The 19,195-nt window shown below is 41.2% G+C and overlaps 1 protein-coding gene across 1 annotated transcript in view; it reads left to right on the top strand.

Moving 5' to 3' along the window:
- The first annotated feature begins 413 nt into the window (after positions 1-413).
- Positions 414-19,195, top strand: part of LIX1 (limb and CNS expressed 1) — a 65,582-nt gene continuing 46,800 nt past the window's right edge. Inside the window, exon 1 of the mRNA XM_061637837.1 lies at positions 414-616. Coding sequence (XP_061493821.1) covers positions 508-616 — 109 coding nt within the window. The 5' untranslated portion in view covers positions 414-507. The remainder of the gene's footprint in view (positions 617-19,195) is intronic.

Raw genomic sequence — 19,195 nt, 5'->3', positions numbered from 1 at the left:
AAGTATTCATTAACGTAACAAAATTTATACACTGCTTGATTGCAATAAACCTCTAAGCAGTTTACTAGAAAGTAGGACACATGGTCACCCTATCCCATATTAATCTTCACATTCCGCCCTCCCAATTAAAAAAAAAATTGGGGGTGAATTCTTATTAAATCAGCAGAAACCCAAATCTTGTCTGGTTCAGTAGCTTCAGTCAACCTCAGGATGAAAAGAGGAATGTCTTTCACGTTATTAGCTTCTCCAGCTAGCCAGTAGGTGGGTGTGTTTAACAGAAGAAAGCAGTAGGAAGGAGCCTGTCAGCTTGCCTCTCCAGCTAATTAGCTCAGCCTACAACAAAGATAAGTGAGCCAGGGAGGAGGACCCCCTGAAGGGTCTTTTGAATCTAAGCAATGTCTGATTGGCAGATGTTGAAAGAGATTCTTTGGTAATCCAGTTCATCAATGAACTGCATAAATTCAGGACAGAACTGGAAGACTCAGGCATGTGGTGGATACTTTGTGGATGCAGTCTGGAAAAAAGCAGACCACGATGGACAGAACCTTGGAATCTCTACAACATATAATTTCCCAGGTCCTGCCTCACAGAGATCCCGCACTTGCATTTAAAGACTGTAAGTACCAAACAAAGTTGTCTGGATTTTAGAAAATATACTTTCGTTCAAGTCAAATTGAAACCGTTAAGCAGGGAAGTTATTCAGGTCAGTCCATCAAGTACTCTGCACATCGCTTCGTGTGTGAGAGGTGTGTGTGATGTCAACATCCTGTTTTCATACTAAATCTACCTTCTTTCCTTGCAAAAGTTAGGATTGGAATTCCCACTGACCTGGGAATAAGCCCAGTTGAACTCGGTGGGACTTACTACTGAATAGATATGTATAGAATTGTGCCCATAAAGCTCGGATAAATGTTTTTCTGATGAATATATTTGCAGTTGCAGATAATGTACTAAATATACCACATTCACTTCAAATGCTAGGACAGTCTGATAATAATGTTTGATAAAGATTTTACCAGAAAACATATAGGCTGTTTACCATTTACAGCTGTACCTTTATGCTAAGAGCTCCATATGTTGTTTAATCACAACTCAAATAAATAGCACATGAATTCTCCTAGTTATAAATCTCTCTCTCTCTCTCGTTGTGGTATATCTAAAAACTATCCTGTTTGTAAATACCGAGTGTGTTTGTTAATTAAAATTTGTACTAAAAGTTTCCTAAATTAAGCTCCAAGACTCTCTGTGTCTAATCCTGTGTACACACTTGTCTCGGAGTAAGTCCCATGGTACAGACTGGGACTTATTTCTGAGCAGACTTGCATAGGAATGCTCTGTAAAACAGTTATTATTAGCTTCTTCAACATAAAACTGATCCTGCTTTATTTCTAGATATTTCATTTCTAGATGCTTCATTTATGTCTCCAATTGTGATTTTCACAAAATAAGGTAATATTTCATATAAGCAAGGGCATCAGAGTATAGCCCCAATTGACTGTGCTTAGAAGAGAAAATTCCTGTAGATTAACAGGAAACAAACATGAAAATTCCACAAAATGTCTCATAATAAATGCAACTGCTAATGCTGTACTCTCACCTTCTCCATCACCATGTTTTTGTGTGTGTTTGCTCAGCTCATTGGTTTTGATAAGTTATCAAACTTGTCAGTTATAATTTTAGCCTAAATTACTCAGCTATATTGTACAAAAATGAGTATGCTGCCTTTGTTGTGAAACATTGCACAGGGAATGTTAAGTGTAATCTATATTTCACTTTGTAGTATTATGTGGGAGACATGCTTTTTTAAAAAAGTATCTGCTTAATTTCTTTGTCAGGGGCCGTGTTAAGAGTTAGTAACTTCAGTCTTTTGCATTCTTTCAAAATGAGTATGGAATGAATGGCTTTAAATAAGCAGCTGGTGAGAGAGTGAAGCTGAAGTTGTGTATCAATTATTTCATACATAGTTTGACAGAAATCAAGAGTTAGACAGATAAACACAAATAGAGCTTCCGAGGCCACCCAGAAGGAAAACGCAATTCTGTTGCTGCAGACCCATGTTAAGCTGCAGTCACAAAGCTTGGGAGGGCAGATGAATCTCATAAGCACAAAGAATTTGATCTAGAAAAGGTGGGGGACCTTCCCCCCTTCCATTGTGGCAGATTCCTGAAGATCATCTGACAAGGTTTTGATTGAAAATGTATGTACTGGCCTCTCAGACAAAGTTATTGTGACCACCCAGAGATTTGTGGGCTGGAAGAATGGCTACAATAACAGCACATGAGGTCAGAATACCATTTCCAATGGACTCTTATCACAAAGTGAGGTCAACCATTAAAAATAGTTCTTTCTGTAGATAATGTAGCACCCTTGAATATATTGCATACTGTTATGGACTTTATCCAGTTATGTGCTCTCAGCTCCCCTTAATGTTAGAGGGGAATTAAACTCTAGTAAATCAGTGTTTCAGATGCCTTACTTTCAATATAAGTCTCTGCCATGGGTGTCTGCTTTGCATTGTTTTCATTGATATTATTAAATTCATTTGATATTATTTCTGTGATGTTTTAAACTGGTTTTTGGCTGTTTTATTATATTTAGCACATCACCTTGAGACACATATGTGGAAGGAGGTGATGATGACAATATTTAGGTTTATATTCCACCTTTCATCTACAAGAGTTCCCAAGTCTGCTTATATTACCCATTCATTTCCCCAGCAGTCTCAGTATATAAAGTCCTCCATGGTGTGGATTAGATTCTTGCTCCCCTAATTATGATATTTGTCAGCCATTTACTCCCCCAAACTATTTTTTTCTGGAGTCATCCCTATTGGTATTCAAACTTCCAATGCAAGTTTATGCAAAATCACACACGTACAACAAGCTTCATTGCAATATCTCAATTATCAGGGCAAATACATCACATTACACAGTTTTTTACATCTTCTGCTACCTTGGAAATGGTTATGGGAGCTGAACTACAGTTTGAGCTTTAAATGTACAGTTCTGAAAAGTAAAACAAGATATTGATATTCTTAAGGTAAACAACTTATTTGAAAATGGGTGTAGGGATCAAGCTAGTAGCTAAACTTAAAAGGCAGCTTTATGTCCTGAATATATATACCAAATGCTATTTCAATATCTTAGTGTTCAAGGGAGAAATCTTCTTACAAACAGAGAATAATAAATGAGAAGCTTCACTTTGGTCAGTAACATTCTCTAGCTCCATAAGCCAGAGAGAAATGACAGGATGTGTTTTGTCCTATGAATTTCACCACTGGAGATCAGACATTGGGTTGTAACTTGTTGGTATGCTAAAGCAGCAATCCTAATCACACTTACTTGCTTGGGAGTAAGTCTCACTGAAAGCCATGGAACTAACTTCTGAGTAGGCATCGTGCAGTAGGATTGTTCTGTAAGTATCTTAAAAGCAGGAATGGTGAACCTGTGGCCCTCCAGATTTTGTTGGACTACAGCTCCCATCATCCCTGACCTTTGGCCATGCTGTCTGAGGATGATGGAAGCTGGAGTCCAGAAACATCTGGAGACCACAGGTTCTCCATCCCTGCCTTAAAGGAAGTAAGTATTGCATTGTTATACTTTTGAAAGAAAGATGAGACCAGTGATAACATGACTTGACCAGCAAAGACCTCATGGCGAAGCCTTGTTCATTATTGCAGCAGTTCATTTCTCACAGCACCTTTAAAGGTACTTTCAGATACAAAATTACCATCCTCGGGCAACTTAGATTAATTCTGTGGTGTCTCAAAGCACTTAGGGTTATATTCAACTACCCAGAGTATACCCATTGAAATTAATGAACATAAATTAGTCATGTTCATTAATTTCAATAGAGTCCCCTCCAGATCAGTGTTTATATTCTGCAACATGTACTTGATGCAATAATAGTGCATTAGCGGTGGATTTATTCTGCTGTATTTCTGTGATGTTTCCCCAATATTAACATATCTGTCTGGAGGGGATTGTACAACAAAAGCAGGACAAAAAATCCCACAACATTTGTGGTATGAAATGTTACAGAATTTCAGCAGGAAGTTACAGGGTATGTATGCACTGACGGAAATGAAACCGTGTGACCACCCCAAAACTTTTGCAGGCACATATAGTATTGAAAGCTGGATCACGTATGACCATCCCCACAGCATAATGAGAACAAATCATCATGAATGTAGAATAAAAAGGGACATCTAGGCAGGCCCTGAGTCTACTTTCAGTATGACTAATATTGGATACAGCCCTTTGGGGTTTTTTATCATTATCTATTTAGCTAGATTTATATTCTTCCAGAGGAGCCCAGGGTGGCAAACACCAATAATAAAAAACAACTAAAGTTTCAAAGAGTAGTTAAAAATAGCCTTTTAAAAACAGTCTTTTACAAAGGGGTTAGGTGATCAGCCCTTTGCAATCTTTACATTTTTCTGAATTATTTGTTCAGAGTCAGTTGCTCTGGACCTAATGAGAGAGAAAATGCATAATAACACTGATGAGCGATTCCCACATTTTTTAAAAAAGGAGAGCATCTAACATGGCTGGTATTTGTGAATGCATATTTTTATATCATAAAATTAGCCCTGATTAGGGATGCCAGGTCAGAAGCATCCCAAACTCTGAGATTTCAGGGGTGGGCCTGAATGATGTCACAGGGCAGGCTCTAGTGATGTCACAGGGGTGGGCCTGAATTATGTTATTAAGCATAATACAGTAAGCATCAACCACAGTTGCTTGGTTAATAAGAGGAGAGGTCCTCTTGTGGATAAGGAATTGGTTAAGAAGCAGAAAGCAGAGAGTAGGAATAAATGGACAGTTCTCCCAATGGAGGGCTGTAGAAAGTGGAGTCCCTCAAGGATCAGTATTGGGACCTGTACTTTTCAACTTGTTCATTAATGACCTAGAATTAGGAGTGAGCAGTGAAGAGGCCAAGTTTGCTGACGATACTAAATTGTTCAGGGTTGTTAAAACAAAAAGGGATTGCGAAGAGCTCCAAAAAGAGCTCTCCAAACTGAATGAATGGGCAGAAAAATGGCAAATGCAATTCAATATAAACAAGTGTAAAATTATGCATATTGGAGCAAAAAATCTGAATTTCACATATACACTCATGGGGTCTGAACTGGCGGTGACCGACCAGGAGAGAGACCTCGGGGTTATAGTGGACAGCACGATGAAAATGTTGACCCAGTGTGTGGCAGCTGTGAAAAAGGCAAATTCCATGCTAGGGATAATTAGGAAAGGTACTGAAAATAAAACAGCAGATATCATAATGCTGTTGTATAAATCTATGGTGCGGCCGCATTTGGAATACTGTGTACAGTTCTGGTCGCCTCATCTCAAACAGGATATTATAGAGTTGGAAAAGGTTCAGAAGAAGGCAACCAGAATGATCAAGGGGATGGAGCGACTCCCTTATGAGGAAAGGTTGCAGCATTTGGGGCTTTTTAGTTTAGAAAAAAGTCGGGTCAGAGGAGACATGATAGAAGTGTATAAAATTATGCATGGCATTGAGAAAGTGGATAGAGAAAAGTTTTTCTCCCTCTCTCACAATATGAGAACTCATGGACATTCAAAGAAGCTGAATGTTGGAAGATTCAGGACAGACAAAAGGAAGTACTTCTTTACTCAGCGCACAGTAATAGCCACCAGCTTGGATGGCTTTAAAAGAAGATTAGACAAATTCATGGAGGACAGGGCTATCAATGGCTACTAGTCAGAGGCAGCATGCTTCTGAAAACCAGTTGCCAGAAGCCTCAGGAGGGGAGAGTGTTCTTGCACTCGGGTCCTGTTTGCAGGCTTCCCCCAGGCACCTGGTTGGCCACTGTGAGAACAGGATGCTGGACTAGATGGGCCACTGGCCTGATCCAGCAGGCTCTTCTTATGTTCTTATGGTACATACAAAAACATTTCGAACAAAAACATCTGATTGGAAATTAAGATAGAAATGTTAGCTAAAAGAGCCTGGGTAGGGAACACTTAATATAGCCTATTTGCTTCTGGTAAGAAGGGTTTAAGCGCCCTCAGGCCAGGCCAGCCCAGTCACCAGAAAGCCATTGTAGGAAGAAGGGAGCCTAATGTTGTGGAGATGTTAGATAGGGGCACTCAAGACTAAAGATGGATGCTCCTGAAGGCTGCAATTCTAATCACACTTGCAAAGGGAGTAAGCCCCATAGAACTCAACAGGACTTACTTCTGAGTAGATATGGTTTGGATTGTGCTGTTCATAAAGCTTGACTAGATCCTCTATCCATATCTAAGCAGGGTTGGCAAACCCCTGACTGGAATACCCTGCCCCTTCCTTTTAACATGGCTGCTCCAAACTTCTTTACAGATTCGACCCTTCACTTCAGAAAGAGGTTTGAGAAATGAGTAAGAGTAAGAAGATTTTCTTCTTTTTTCTGTCTCCCCTGTGGGTTGCTATAAACTCATTTTGACAGTCAACCCAATTCCAGTGAAAATAATTGACAGAGAGAAAACACACATGGTTTGGTCTACCTTCACAGGCAACAGCTTGGGAACAACAACAATTGCAGCCACGCTTCCCAGTATGTGAATTCTCTTTTACTACTATTGGGCAAGAAACAAACCATCTTGCAACCACCAAGGTGCATCATCAGTGGGTTTAAGGAGGTTGAGCTGAGCACACGGAACCACTGTTGTTGCTTCTATGGATGGAGTGAGGTTAAAAGTAAATGAAATGTAAACAGAAAAAGAAAAACAAAAGGCAGCAATGATTTCCTAAATGCAATACCACAACAGGTTTACTATGAGTACGGCAGAACACTCAGCATCCCACAGCAGTCAGGATTCCTAATAAAAAACTCCCTAGCCCCGATAGAATAAAAAGTGACACCAGTGGGACACTAACCTGTTCTTACAAGGGATCTCTCATACCAGCAAGGAATGAATTCCTCAGGCAGCAAGCAACCCAGAAAATAACTTAGAAAGTCCTTTCAGAGACTTGTACCTGCAAAAGATCAGGTCTGTTTGTCACAGGGAAGGGGCATATAAACAGAGTGCTCCTTCAGTGTATCAGCCTATTCATGTTTATGTGCTATGGTTATTTATTTATTTATTTATGGTTGACTCAAGTCTTTTCAAGGTCAGCCAGAGGTAACCAAATTAAATACAGGTTAAAATTTTACAGATTCTTGAACCCTCCCTTCAAAAGCTATTTCAATTTTTCAGTGGTTTGGCTTTTTGCAAGCTGAAGGGGAATTTTTCCTTATGATAATTCGAGCTCTACTCTTGTTTGTAGGCCCATTACATAATCTAAAAACCACAAACAAATCTCAGTGGCCTAATAAAATGGCAGTCATCACAGTCTTTATGGATTTTTGCAGAATCATGGCCACCATAGTTTTTATATGTCTTTGTTGTGCGCCTCCCCAATCTCCGAGCGGTGAGATTCCAGGGGTCCCTGCGCTCGCCAGGGTTTGGTTTCCTTGGGAAGAAGGTCAGCAGAGACTGTGGTGTCTTTATGAAATATGGTTTGTTTTTTACACACATTCCAACCGGAGTTTAGGATGGAGGGGTTCAAGGCATCAGCAGTTCAATATCCAGCTTTTCCATCAGGGTTACAGGAGACATCCTAAAGCCATGGTGCAGAGAGCCAGTCTCTCTGCCTGCCTCCAGTTCCCAGCCTTTCTTAGACACACTCAACACACACTAAAAACACAAACCTCTCCTAGCAGCCAGGGGAGGGGGGGAAGGCTCTCCTGAAGAGTTGCAATGACAAAAGGATCTTCCTGGCCCATTCATCAGTTGCTGGGCACCTGAAAGACCCGTTAACAAACCTGGCCACTCTATTAGCTTAACAAAAGAAATTCATCTGGCCAGCAGAGCCAGCCCCTCACCCCAAGGCACAGGATTCCAAATCAGAGGCTGGAAGGGGACTCACAGGAATCATCCATTCCATCCCCCAAACCCACAACATATTGTTTTATTAATCATCTTGGGATCAGATCAGTGCTTGAAACAGGCAAATGAGAGATCTTGGGCCAGTTTTAGTACATATGAAACTCTTCGTCCAGGGGTCCTAACTCTGCTTTCAGTGTTGTCTTTGGCAAATCTTGGCAGGGAGACAAGATCCCCTTTTGAAATAACATGATCCTCATAACTGCTAGGAAAAGTCCCTGAGAAGCAGGAACTCAGTCTGATGCTCAACAACCAGACAAAGGATTAACCAGGAATAAATCACTGATAACTACATCAAGCTGAAGACAGTGGGAGAGGCTGCAAGACCTCAGGTCAAGTGTGAAAGAACAGTTCTCCAGAGAGGAGAAGCCAGGAAAGCAGAAGCAGAACTAAATTCATCAGAAATCATATCAGAGGAAGTTCAGAGGCAGTGAATAGAGCAGCTTCCAAGTAGCGAGTGGAAATGTTCAATATGTCCCCTCTTGCTCACCCTTAGCATGCTTTAAAATCTCTCCTCTCATCCCTGTATAGCAGGGATGGGGAACCTATGGGCCTTCAGATGTTGTTGGATTTCAGCTCCCATCAGCCCCAGCGAATGGTCAGGGATGATGAGAATTGCACTTCAGCAATATCCTGGAGAGTCACAGATTCGCCATCCCTTCCTTTGTACATTAGAAGTCTCAAGCTGCTCCCAGCAGTTGAATCTCCAATGGTACTTAAGACATCTTTATTCTGATAGCATTTATCTGTTGAAAGTTGAAACCATGCTATTCTCTACGTTCAGGAAGACTATGCAGTGCTGCTAGGCATGTGCTCCTTTGCCTTTAAATTCCAAATGAAACATGAGAGCAGCAGACTTGTGTGTCAGAACTGAATCTATATTGCTAGAAAGCAGGCAGACGGAACCTGTGGTCTTCCAAAGGTTGTTGAACTGCAACTCCCATCATCCCATCCTGACCCTTGGCAATGCTAACTGGTACTGATGGGAACTGGAATCCAACAACATCTGAAGAGCTTTAGGTTCCCCCTCCCTGCTATAAAGGGATGAGAGGAGAGATGTAAAGCATGCTAGGGGTGAGGAAGAGGGGAGGTGCTGAACACTTTCACTCTCTAATTGTAAGCTGATTGGGGGAAAGGGTTCCTCGTGATGCTCCAAGAAAAGTGGGGGCCGGGGAAGTGTCCCTAATGCACTTTAACATTTATCTTGTCACTTTATAGCAGCACACCCGGTTCTGATGCATGGGTCCACCATGGTCCTCTTTAAAGGCATGTGAGGACTCTAGAAGAGACTAAGATGCATCCAGACTCAGAGGAAGGCAATGGTAAACCACCTCTGAATACCTCTTACCATGAAAACCCTATGAATAGAGTATCCAAAATGCAGCATGAGATAGTGCTGGAAAATGAGACCCCCAGGTCAGATGGCACTCAGTGAACTGCTGGGGAAGAACAACGGACAAGTATGAGTAGCACTGTGACTAATGACGCCACTGGATCAAAGCCGAATGGAAGCCCAAAGGCTGATGAGCACAGATGCGAAAGGAGAGTCCAGAGTTGTACGAAGTACACAATAGGAACATGGAATGTGAGAAGCTTGAACCAGGGAGAGTTAGAAATTTTCAAGCAAGAAATGGAATGTATCAACATTACAATACTAAAAAGGAAAAGACTGGGACATTTTCAATCAGGCAACTACCAAATATTTTATGCAGAAAATGAGAAATTAAGAAGAAACAGGGTTGCTTTAGTAGTGAGAAGTGATGTAGTAAAAGCAATTAGGAGCTATAACGCAAGGTCTGAGCGAGTGATATCAATGATATTTAATGAGAGACCTATTAACATAACAAGACCAGAAGCAGACTGCTGTACAGATCATGAACTGGTAATATCAAAAATCAGGGTAAAGCTACAGAACAACAACAAAGCAAACATAAGGCCAAAATACAATTTAAATTCACTAATAGGCAAAAAACCTTGTGGTTTAAGAACATACCTATAGCCCACAGATATTTCTATCAAACTTTAAAAAGCAGGGAAATTGGGCAACTATAGTGAATGCACCAGGAGAACAGGAGACCTGACTCCTGAGATATTGTACTGCCCTACAAATTTGTCAAAATGCAAGCACAATTTCGGTTGGTCTTTCACAGTCCAATCGACTTCCTGTGTAGCTTGGAAGAATTTGGTAACATGTGCGTTCTTAAACCGCAAAGTGTTTTGCCTATTAGTGAATTTCTCTGCTTTTTAATCCGGGAAGTAAGAAATGGGATCCTCTGCAAGCTTGCTGAGAATTGATTGATCATTTGCATGCTTATTGAGTTCAGTGGGATTTACTCCCCTGCAACCATGCTTAGGATAGGTGAAACTGACCACAGGGAATGGGGAGGGGAGGGGGAGGAGGGAGCGGTGAGGGAAGCAGGAAGGAGGGGGAGGAGAGGAGAAGAACAGGTTTGATCATTTGCATGTTTATTGAGTTCAGTGGGATTTACTCCCATGCAATCATGCTTAGGATAGGTAAAACTGACTGGGGGGAAGGGAGGGACAGCTGGAGTGAGCAGGGAAGGAGGAAGAAGGAAGCAGGAAGGGAAGGAGGAAGGGAGAGGAGAGCAGAAGGAGGGGAAAGCCAGGTGTGATCATTTGCATGTTTATTGAGTTCAATGGGATTTACTCCTATGTAACAAAGGTTAGGATAGGTAAAACTAACCATGGGGGAGGAGCAGGGGGAGTGGAGAGGAGAGGAAAGGAGAATTACAAACATTACCATCATTAACAGAAAATTAAAATGCCTCGGAGATTTGCATTGGGATTTCATCAGCTTTGGATTGAACCAATCAAGAATGGTGTGAAAATGAAGTGTGCGATTCAGTCATGGAAGATGAGAATATTAATAGAGATTATTCAGACAAATGGAAGATTCTACTACTGAAGTGAACACGTAGATGTGAAATTTTATATTGTGATGAATATGGGTTCTTTGTGTATGCAGTAGATTTGTTTCTGTCTCACGCTACAGTATTACCAGAGGGACCAAGGGAATTTTTGACATTGGTTATAGTTTCAAAGTCCATATATATATAGGTTTGCCTGCATCATCATCATCATCTTCCAAGCCAAGAAGGGCTCTCTCATGTGAACTGACAGGCCAATCAATTTGCAACTTCAGGTTCACACTTCTTGCTCAAACCTGAGGACCAAGCATACTGTGGCAAATGTGTGAAGCCTGCGTACATCCCAAGCCCTTGGAATTGTGCTTGTTGTAGATAATCAACTGTCATACAATGGCATGCATATCAAGATGGCTGGCAGCAGCCTCTTGAATCCTTCTGCAGCTGCGGGGGCCCCAATACTTTGGGAGAGCCCACTATTGGTCTGCTCTGTGCACTCCACCCAATTTTTGCTGTTGTTTTGTTTTGTCCCAGTGCCAGAAGGAGTTTGCTGGGTGGGGTGGAACTGCTAGCCAGCTTCCTGCCAGGTGGATCACTGTTGCTTACCGTGAAGGGCAAGGAGGTCAGTGTGGTGTAAACACAATGGAAGAGCCAATCTGGTACTTCTGCCCGTGTTTGCACCATACCAACCTTCCCTTATTTCATTTCATATATAGGAAATGAAATGGGGGGGGAGATTTCCTGGCAGGTGGGTTGCCGTTGCTATTGGAGGTCGCTGATTCATAGGGCCACCATAAGTCATAATAAAACAAATACATTTAGGAGATATGCATCAAAGAACATTTTTTTTGCTATCACACACAGAGCCACTCCTCTAGTATTAACTGCTGAAAGAGGTCAATAGATGAGCATTTTTATGAATCGCAGTTATGAGGTCCAAATTTCACACATTGGTACAGGAAAATCACTTTGCAGATTTGGACTGGTGCGGGCGACCACATCTGTACTGGACCCTTGCCCCTCTTGGCTGGTGAAAGCTGGCAGGACCGGAACCGCTGGCTGGGCCAAGGAGATAATAAACGCCTCTCTGAGAGAGGGAGTAGTCCCTGACTGCCTAAAAGAGGCGGTTGTGAGACCGCTCCTGAAGAAACCCTCTTTGGACCCAGATAACCTGAACAATTATAGACCTGTGGCGAATGTTCCATTCCTGGGCAAGGTGCTAGAATGGGTGGTTGCCGGCCAGCTCCAGGGAGAACAGGATGCTGGACTAGATGGGCCACTGGCCTGATCCAGCAGGCTCTTCTTATGTTCTTATGTTCTTATGTTAACTGGCTGCTATATAAAGGGTAAGCTATGCAATTGAAAACTAATTGTGGAATGCAATTGGAATGTTTTTTACTGCTTGCTGGGTTGATTTTTCTGTCCAGAAACCCTGAAAAGGCCTCATGCTGAGCTGCATATATTGGGAAAATCAGAAGTTAGGCCTGAGTTACATCTTAGGTGTCCAGCCAGCCACCTAGCTAGCTTACTGTAGTGTACACAGCAATATTTCTATTCCTCTAGGGCTGTTTTCATCCTTTGCCATCAAGTAATCAAGAAATACAAGGGGAAAAAAGCCACCATGATTTTGGGTATAGTGAGTGCTTTAAAAGAGTAAAGGGTAGCTATTTTTTTCAGATCACTTTAAGTTATCTCTTTATTTCACTCTTTATCAATAAGCACACACTCCCGCTGTACTCATTATAATAACTGCAGAATAAACAAACTCTTACATCTTACCGCAGACAAACAAACATGCTTCTTTATTGCTGGCTGGGTAGACAGCACAACTGAAAGAGAAAATGAAAAAAAGCAGAGCAAAGGAAAGTTCAAGGGGTGGAATCTAACTGTAGCCCAAAATACAGAGTTCTAATCTTTAACTCTTCAAGGGTCATGTTACTATCTATCTATCTATCTATCTATCTATCTATCTATCTATCTATCTATCTATCTATCTATCTATCTATCTATCTATCTATCTATCTATCTATCTATCTATCTATCTATCTATCTATCTATCTATCTATCTATCTATCTATCTATCTATCTATCTATCTATCTATCTATCTATCTATCTATCTATCTATCTATCTATCTATCTATCTATCTATCTATCTATCTATCTATCTATCTATCTATCTATCTATCTATCTATCTATCTATCTATCTATCTATCTATCTATCTATCTATCTATCTATCTATCTATCTATCTATCTATCTATCTATCTATCTATCTATCTATCTATCTATCTATCTATCTATCTATCTATCTATCTATCTATCTATCTATCTATCTATCTATCTATCTATCTATCTATCTATCTATCTATCTATCTATCTATCTATCTATCTATCTATCTATCTATCTATCTATCTATCTATCTATCTATCTATCTATCTATCTATCTATCTATCTATCTATCTATCTATCTATCTATCTATCTATCTATCTATCTATCTATCTATCTATCTATCTATCTATCTATCTATCTATCTATCTATCTATCTATCTATCTATCTATCTATCTATCTATCTATCTATCTATCTATCTATCTATCTATCTATCTATCTATCTATCTATCTATCTATCTATCTATCTATCTATCTATCTATCTATCTATCTATCTATCTATCTATCTATCTATCTATCTATCTATCTATCTATCTATCTATCTATCTATCTATCTATCTATCTATCTATCTATCTATCTATCTATCTATCTATCTATCTATCTATCTATCTATCTATCTATCTATCTATCTATCTATCTATCTATCTATCTATCTATCTATCTATCTATCTATCTATCTATCTATCTATCTATCTATCTATCTATCTATCTATCTATCTATCTATCTATCTATCTATCTATCTATCTATCTAATCTATCATCTAGATTTATATCCCGCCCTTCCTCCCAATACGAGCCAGACTGGCTGTTGTTTTCAAGATTACTTAAATAATTATAGGGTGATTGTGATCATGAAAAATCCACCTTCAGTAAGGGAAAGTCTTGACTGAGGAAATTTTGGGGGCTCTTCCAGATGACACTTTTGTTGTGCACTCATCCTGCCTCATTCACTGAATTTTTCAGAGAATTCTATTTTTAAATTGTTCCTGTCCTTAAAACAAGCTATCTTTCTTGAAATGGAGGTTGTCATTGTCTGTCATGTCACAAATTAGAAAGAAGACAATTTCCCCCAAAAATTGTAGGGGGAGCAAAGCATACCATGGGGGAGCACCCCCATTCCTCCTCCACTATAGGCTTGGGTAAGCCCAAGAAGGGAGGATGGGCTCACCAGAGAGCATTGTGCCTTGGGTCCCCTGAAACCTGGAGCCATATCAATGACATGATTAGTCCAGCTTGTTATAATAGTGGTACGAAGGAGTTATAAGCTTGGGTACTTTCTACAGCAATTTGATTATTTTTTTCCTCTTACACCTATATGTCACTATTTCAGCTGTGTGACATTGTTTTTCTCATTTTACATGTTTAAACAATCTAGTTGTATTAAAGTCAGCCCAACCTTTACAGTTTCAATGTGAGGTGTGTGTTAAATTATAGCCCCTAATGGGAGGCAGCTGTAAAAAGGTGCTTTTATAAGTGATGGTATTTGTTTAAATGATATGGTTCTACTGATTAGGTGTCAGAGATTGATTGAGGAAATGGAAGACAATTTTAGCAGCCTTGCAAAAAAAACACCCTCTTTGTTTTAAAAATCAAATATGACATGTATTAAACTCCAAAGGCCTTTATTTTTCTCTACAGTTAAATAGTTATTTAATAATAGTCTGACAAGTTAGTTAAAACAACTTCTTCTGAAGCCCCTTTTGAAGTATAAAACTGACTAAGCAGGGAATACTTACTGTACGTGTTCTTTATAAACGGTTCATTTGTGACAGTGAAATATTCTCAGGGTTATGGCTCTGTTCCACATGGCTGGTAAGACTGCACAACCTCTGCTTGGGCAGGCCCTACCAGTCCTAGCAATTCCCTGCTCAAATAATAGGCATTGCTAGTTCTTTGGGTGCTGTGTGCAGAGCTTGGAAGTAATTCATCCATTGTAATTCATTACTTTTTTGAGTAACGAGTGGGTAATTACTGTACATTTTGATTGTAATAGAACTAGGAATAATTTTATTACTGTTGTGGAGTAATTGTAATGTTTCCAGCATTATTTTTGGGCATTACTTGGGGGGGGGGGGAAGCAGGGGAAGTCTTCTGCTCCTCTGATTTGTGAATGAAAATCATGTGCCTCAAACTGGGCTTCTGTGCAGCATCGCTCTTCTCTCATGTTCTGTGGGTGGGCAGGAGGTGACAAGGGAGGAGGTGGAGAGTTAGACGGGGTGGAGTGGAGAAAACAATTGCTTTAAAAAATGGATAGTGGTGGTAAAAATGGAGTGGAGAGAAAAAGGAGCCAGAGGGCAAGAACATGGATAAAGGAGGAGGAGGAGGCAGCAGTAGAATGGACATAAATAATAATAATAATAATAAAATTTTATTTCTAAGTCGCCTATCTGGCCAAATTAACGGCCACTCTAGGCGACGTACAGAAAATTAAAATATAACATATAAATACAAATACAACATCAGACTCTACTTAATCTAAACCCACCCACATCTTTACAAAATAAAACTAGATTACCCAAAAGTCCCATAGGCCCACCTAAACAGCCAGGTTTTCAATTCTCGGCGGAAACCTACCAGGGAGGGGGCATGGTGAAGATTATATGGCAGAGAATTCCAGAGGGTGGGGGCCACAATCGAAAATGCCCTCTCTCTGGTCCGCACCAGCCTAGCTGTTTTAACTGGCGGGACCGAGAGAAGGTCTTGTGAGGCTGATCTCGTCAGGTGGCATATTTGATGATGCTGGAGGCGCTCCTTTAAATAAACTGGACCAAAACCGTGTAGGGCTTTAAAGGTTAACACCAACACCTTGAATTGGGCCCGGTAAACAACTGGTAACCAGTGCAGGTCTTCTAGCACTGGAGTGATATGATCACGGCGGCGGCTGTTCGTGATCAACCGTGCCGCCGCATTCTGTACCAGCTGTAGTTTCCAGACCGTCCTCAAGGATAACCCAACGTAGAGTGCATTACAGTAGTCTAAGCGAGAGGAGACCAGGGCATGCACCACCCGTGGGAGCAGATGGACAGGAAGGTAGGGTCGCAGCCTCTGTATTAGATGTAATTGATACCAAGCTGCCCGGCTCACTGCCAAAACCTGAGCCTCCATGGACAGCTGGGAGTCAAGAATGACCCCGAGGCTGCAAACCTGGTCCTTCAGGGGCAATCTTACCCCATTTAACACCAGGTCAATATCACCCAACCTCCTCTTGTCTCCCACAAGCAGTACCTCGGTCTTGTCGGGGTTCAGTTTCAGCCTATTACCTCCCATCCATTCACTTACGGACTCCAGGCACTTGGAAATGGTATCCACAGCCAACTTTGGTGAGGACTTAAATGAGAGATAGAGCTGAGTGTTATCCACATATTGGTGACACTGCAACCCAAATCTCCTGATGATGGCCCCCAGCGGCTTTACATAGATGTTAAATAGCATGGGAGAGAGGATAGAACCCTGTGGCACACCACAATTGAGAGGCCAAGGGTCTGAAGCCTCATCTCCCAGTGCCACCCGTTGGTGCCTGTCTGAGAGATAGGAACGGAACCACTGTAAAACAGTGCCCCCTATTCCCATTCCCTCCAGGCGATCCAGGAGGATACTGTGGTCAACGGTATCGAAAGCCGCTGAGAGATCCAGGAGGACAAGGAAGGCATGTTCTCCCCTATCCAACGCCCTCCTCAAATCATCCACCAGAGCGACCAAGGCTGTTTCAGTTCCATGTCCAGTCCTGAAGCCCGATTGGAATGGATCTAAATAATCTGCTTCATCCAAGTGTGACTGTAACTGTGTGGCCACCGCTCGCTCGATCACCTTGCCCAAAAATGGTAGATTAGAGACTGGGCGAAAGTTGTTCAACTCTTGGGGATCCAAGGAGGACTTTTTCAGAATGGGCTTTATTACTGCCTCCTTGAGGGCTAATGGCAGTGCACCCTCTTCCAAGGAAGCATTTACCACTGCCTTGATCCCTTCGCTCAGTCTCTCTTTGCAGCCCACAATGAGCCATGTAGGGCAAGGGTCAAACAGACAGGTGGTCGGCCTCACAGTAGAGAGCACCTTGTCCACTTCCTCAGAGGGAAGAGGCCAAAACCGATCCCACCAGACCGGGATGCAACTGGCCGACTCTGGCCCACTTCCTGTGTCCACGGCGTACGGAATCGTGTTCTTCAGGTGCTCAATTTTATCAGCAAAGTGTTTGGCAAATGTGTCACAGGAGGACTGTGGAGGTGAAAAATGATGTGTGTGTGTGTGTGTGTGTGTGTGTGCATGAATACTGTGTTTGCACTTGGCACACAAAGTGGCCTCCACCACCCTCTCTGGCTACTGTGCTGCATTTGCAGTATTTTAGCTTTTTTGCATCTCAGGGAAAAATGTTTGCTTGGGTGATTGTCCCTTAATTGTTGGCAGGGCAGTGTCTGGGAGGTGGTTAAGTGAGAGAGATTATGCTTGCTGATCTGAGTAGTGGCCTCTTCCTCCCTTCCCGCCTCTTCCCGCCTCCCTTACCAGCAGAGAGACCACCATTGCTATCTTATGGATAAAAAGAATTATTCTACTACCTCTGTATGTGTGTATTTATTTTTAATGTTGTTTTAGACTACTTAGATGTGCAGCAGCCAAGGCCAGCACCTTGTAGTCTTTAAAAAAAAAAATAACTGAAATGTAATTGTAGTGATTACTTTTGAGAAAAAGTAATCAGTTACTTTCAGAGCAATTGCAATTGTAACGTTAATTACTACTTTTTGAGCCATGTAATTGTAACTGTAATTTATTACTTTTAAAAAGTAATCTTCCAAGCTCTGGCTGTGTGTCCCTTTTATCGCCAATTTTGACATGATGCATTCTTAGTTTTCTGCTTACATTTGTAAGGGTAACTATATCCAGTGCTCAAAAGCCAAATTTTTAAAAATCTAGAAATACAAAGCTTCTTTACAAATCCAATAGAGTGATCAGCAGAGCAATCCTACTAGGGGCAGGGGGTGTGTGTGATTACAGGGAGATCCACAACCATTCCCTATGGCCTGTTGGCTTATTTTGGCCAGGCAGGAGGCTGGGACCAGCTTCTCTCTCTCTCTCTCTCTCTCTCTCTCTCACACACACACACACACACACACACACACACACTTCCACTATCATTTTTTTTAAAAAAAAATCTTTCCCATTGACACAAATTCGCTGAGGGAATCAAAGATTAATTACACAAGCTCTAGGGCTGCCTTTCAAGAGCAAGCAGAGGCTTATCTCCTATCTTAGTGCTGTGATGCTTAGCACTAAGATTGCAGATGGAGATCTAACATAATATGACATCAGATGATTGACAGATGAGTGTCGTTTGCCCAAAAAGCTTTCCTTGGTTGGAGGCTTTCATCTCTGATTTCTACATACATTTCTATACCACTACATCAAGAAAAAAATATATTCTTAAGCAGCGCACAGAAATTGTTACAAACCTGCTGGTCCTGCTTTTGAAGGGCAGGCAATAAATGTAATAATAATAATATTTTAAAAAGTAAAAACATAAATAGGCAAAGATCAGAAGAGAAAAGCTTAAACTGGAACACATGGGAGAGTAAGCTTGTGTCTATAAAATGTTTTAAGCTAAAAGTATCTTGGTGTCTCATAAAAATATAAAGTGTGGATGCAGCCAACGTGTATCATTCCAGTCAGGAATTGCAGAGTTCTGTGAGGTTTGCTGTGCCTAATGTATGAAATGGCCCTCTGGTTAGGCAGAAGCTGAGAGTAGGTCATTCATAGATTGATTATTATTTATTTACTAGCAGTAGTATACCTAGGATTGCCAAGGATTGGGCTCCTGCTGGGAGGAAGGGCGGGATATAAATCAAATAATAAATTAATACGTTAGAAGCATTCCAAACCCTGAGATTTCAGGGGCGGGCTCTAGTGATGTCATGGGGATATGTCATCGTGATGTCACAGAGATGGGCCCTAGTGATGTCATTAAGCATGATACATCAACCACAGTTGCTTGGAGCATACAATTCAAACAAAAACATTTCTCTGATTGGAAATTAAGATAGAAATCTTAACTAAAAGATGGAGCCTGGGTAGGGAACATTTAATCTAGCCTACTTGCTTCTGGAAAGGAGGGTTTAAGTGCCGTCAGGCCAAGCCAGTCATCAGAAGGCCATTGTAGGAAGAAAGGAGCCTAGTATTGTGGAGATATTAGACAGGAGCACTCAGGAGTAAAGATGGAAGCC

This window comes from Rhineura floridana, chromosome 1, assembly GCF_030035675.1.
Source record: "Rhineura floridana isolate rRhiFlo1 chromosome 1, rRhiFlo1.hap2, whole genome shotgun sequence".
Taxonomy (NCBI): domain Eukaryota; kingdom Metazoa; phylum Chordata; class Lepidosauria; order Squamata; family Rhineuridae; genus Rhineura; species Rhineura floridana.
Note: the sequence above shows the minus strand (reverse complement) of the source record. Positions and strands in the feature narration are given on the sequence as shown.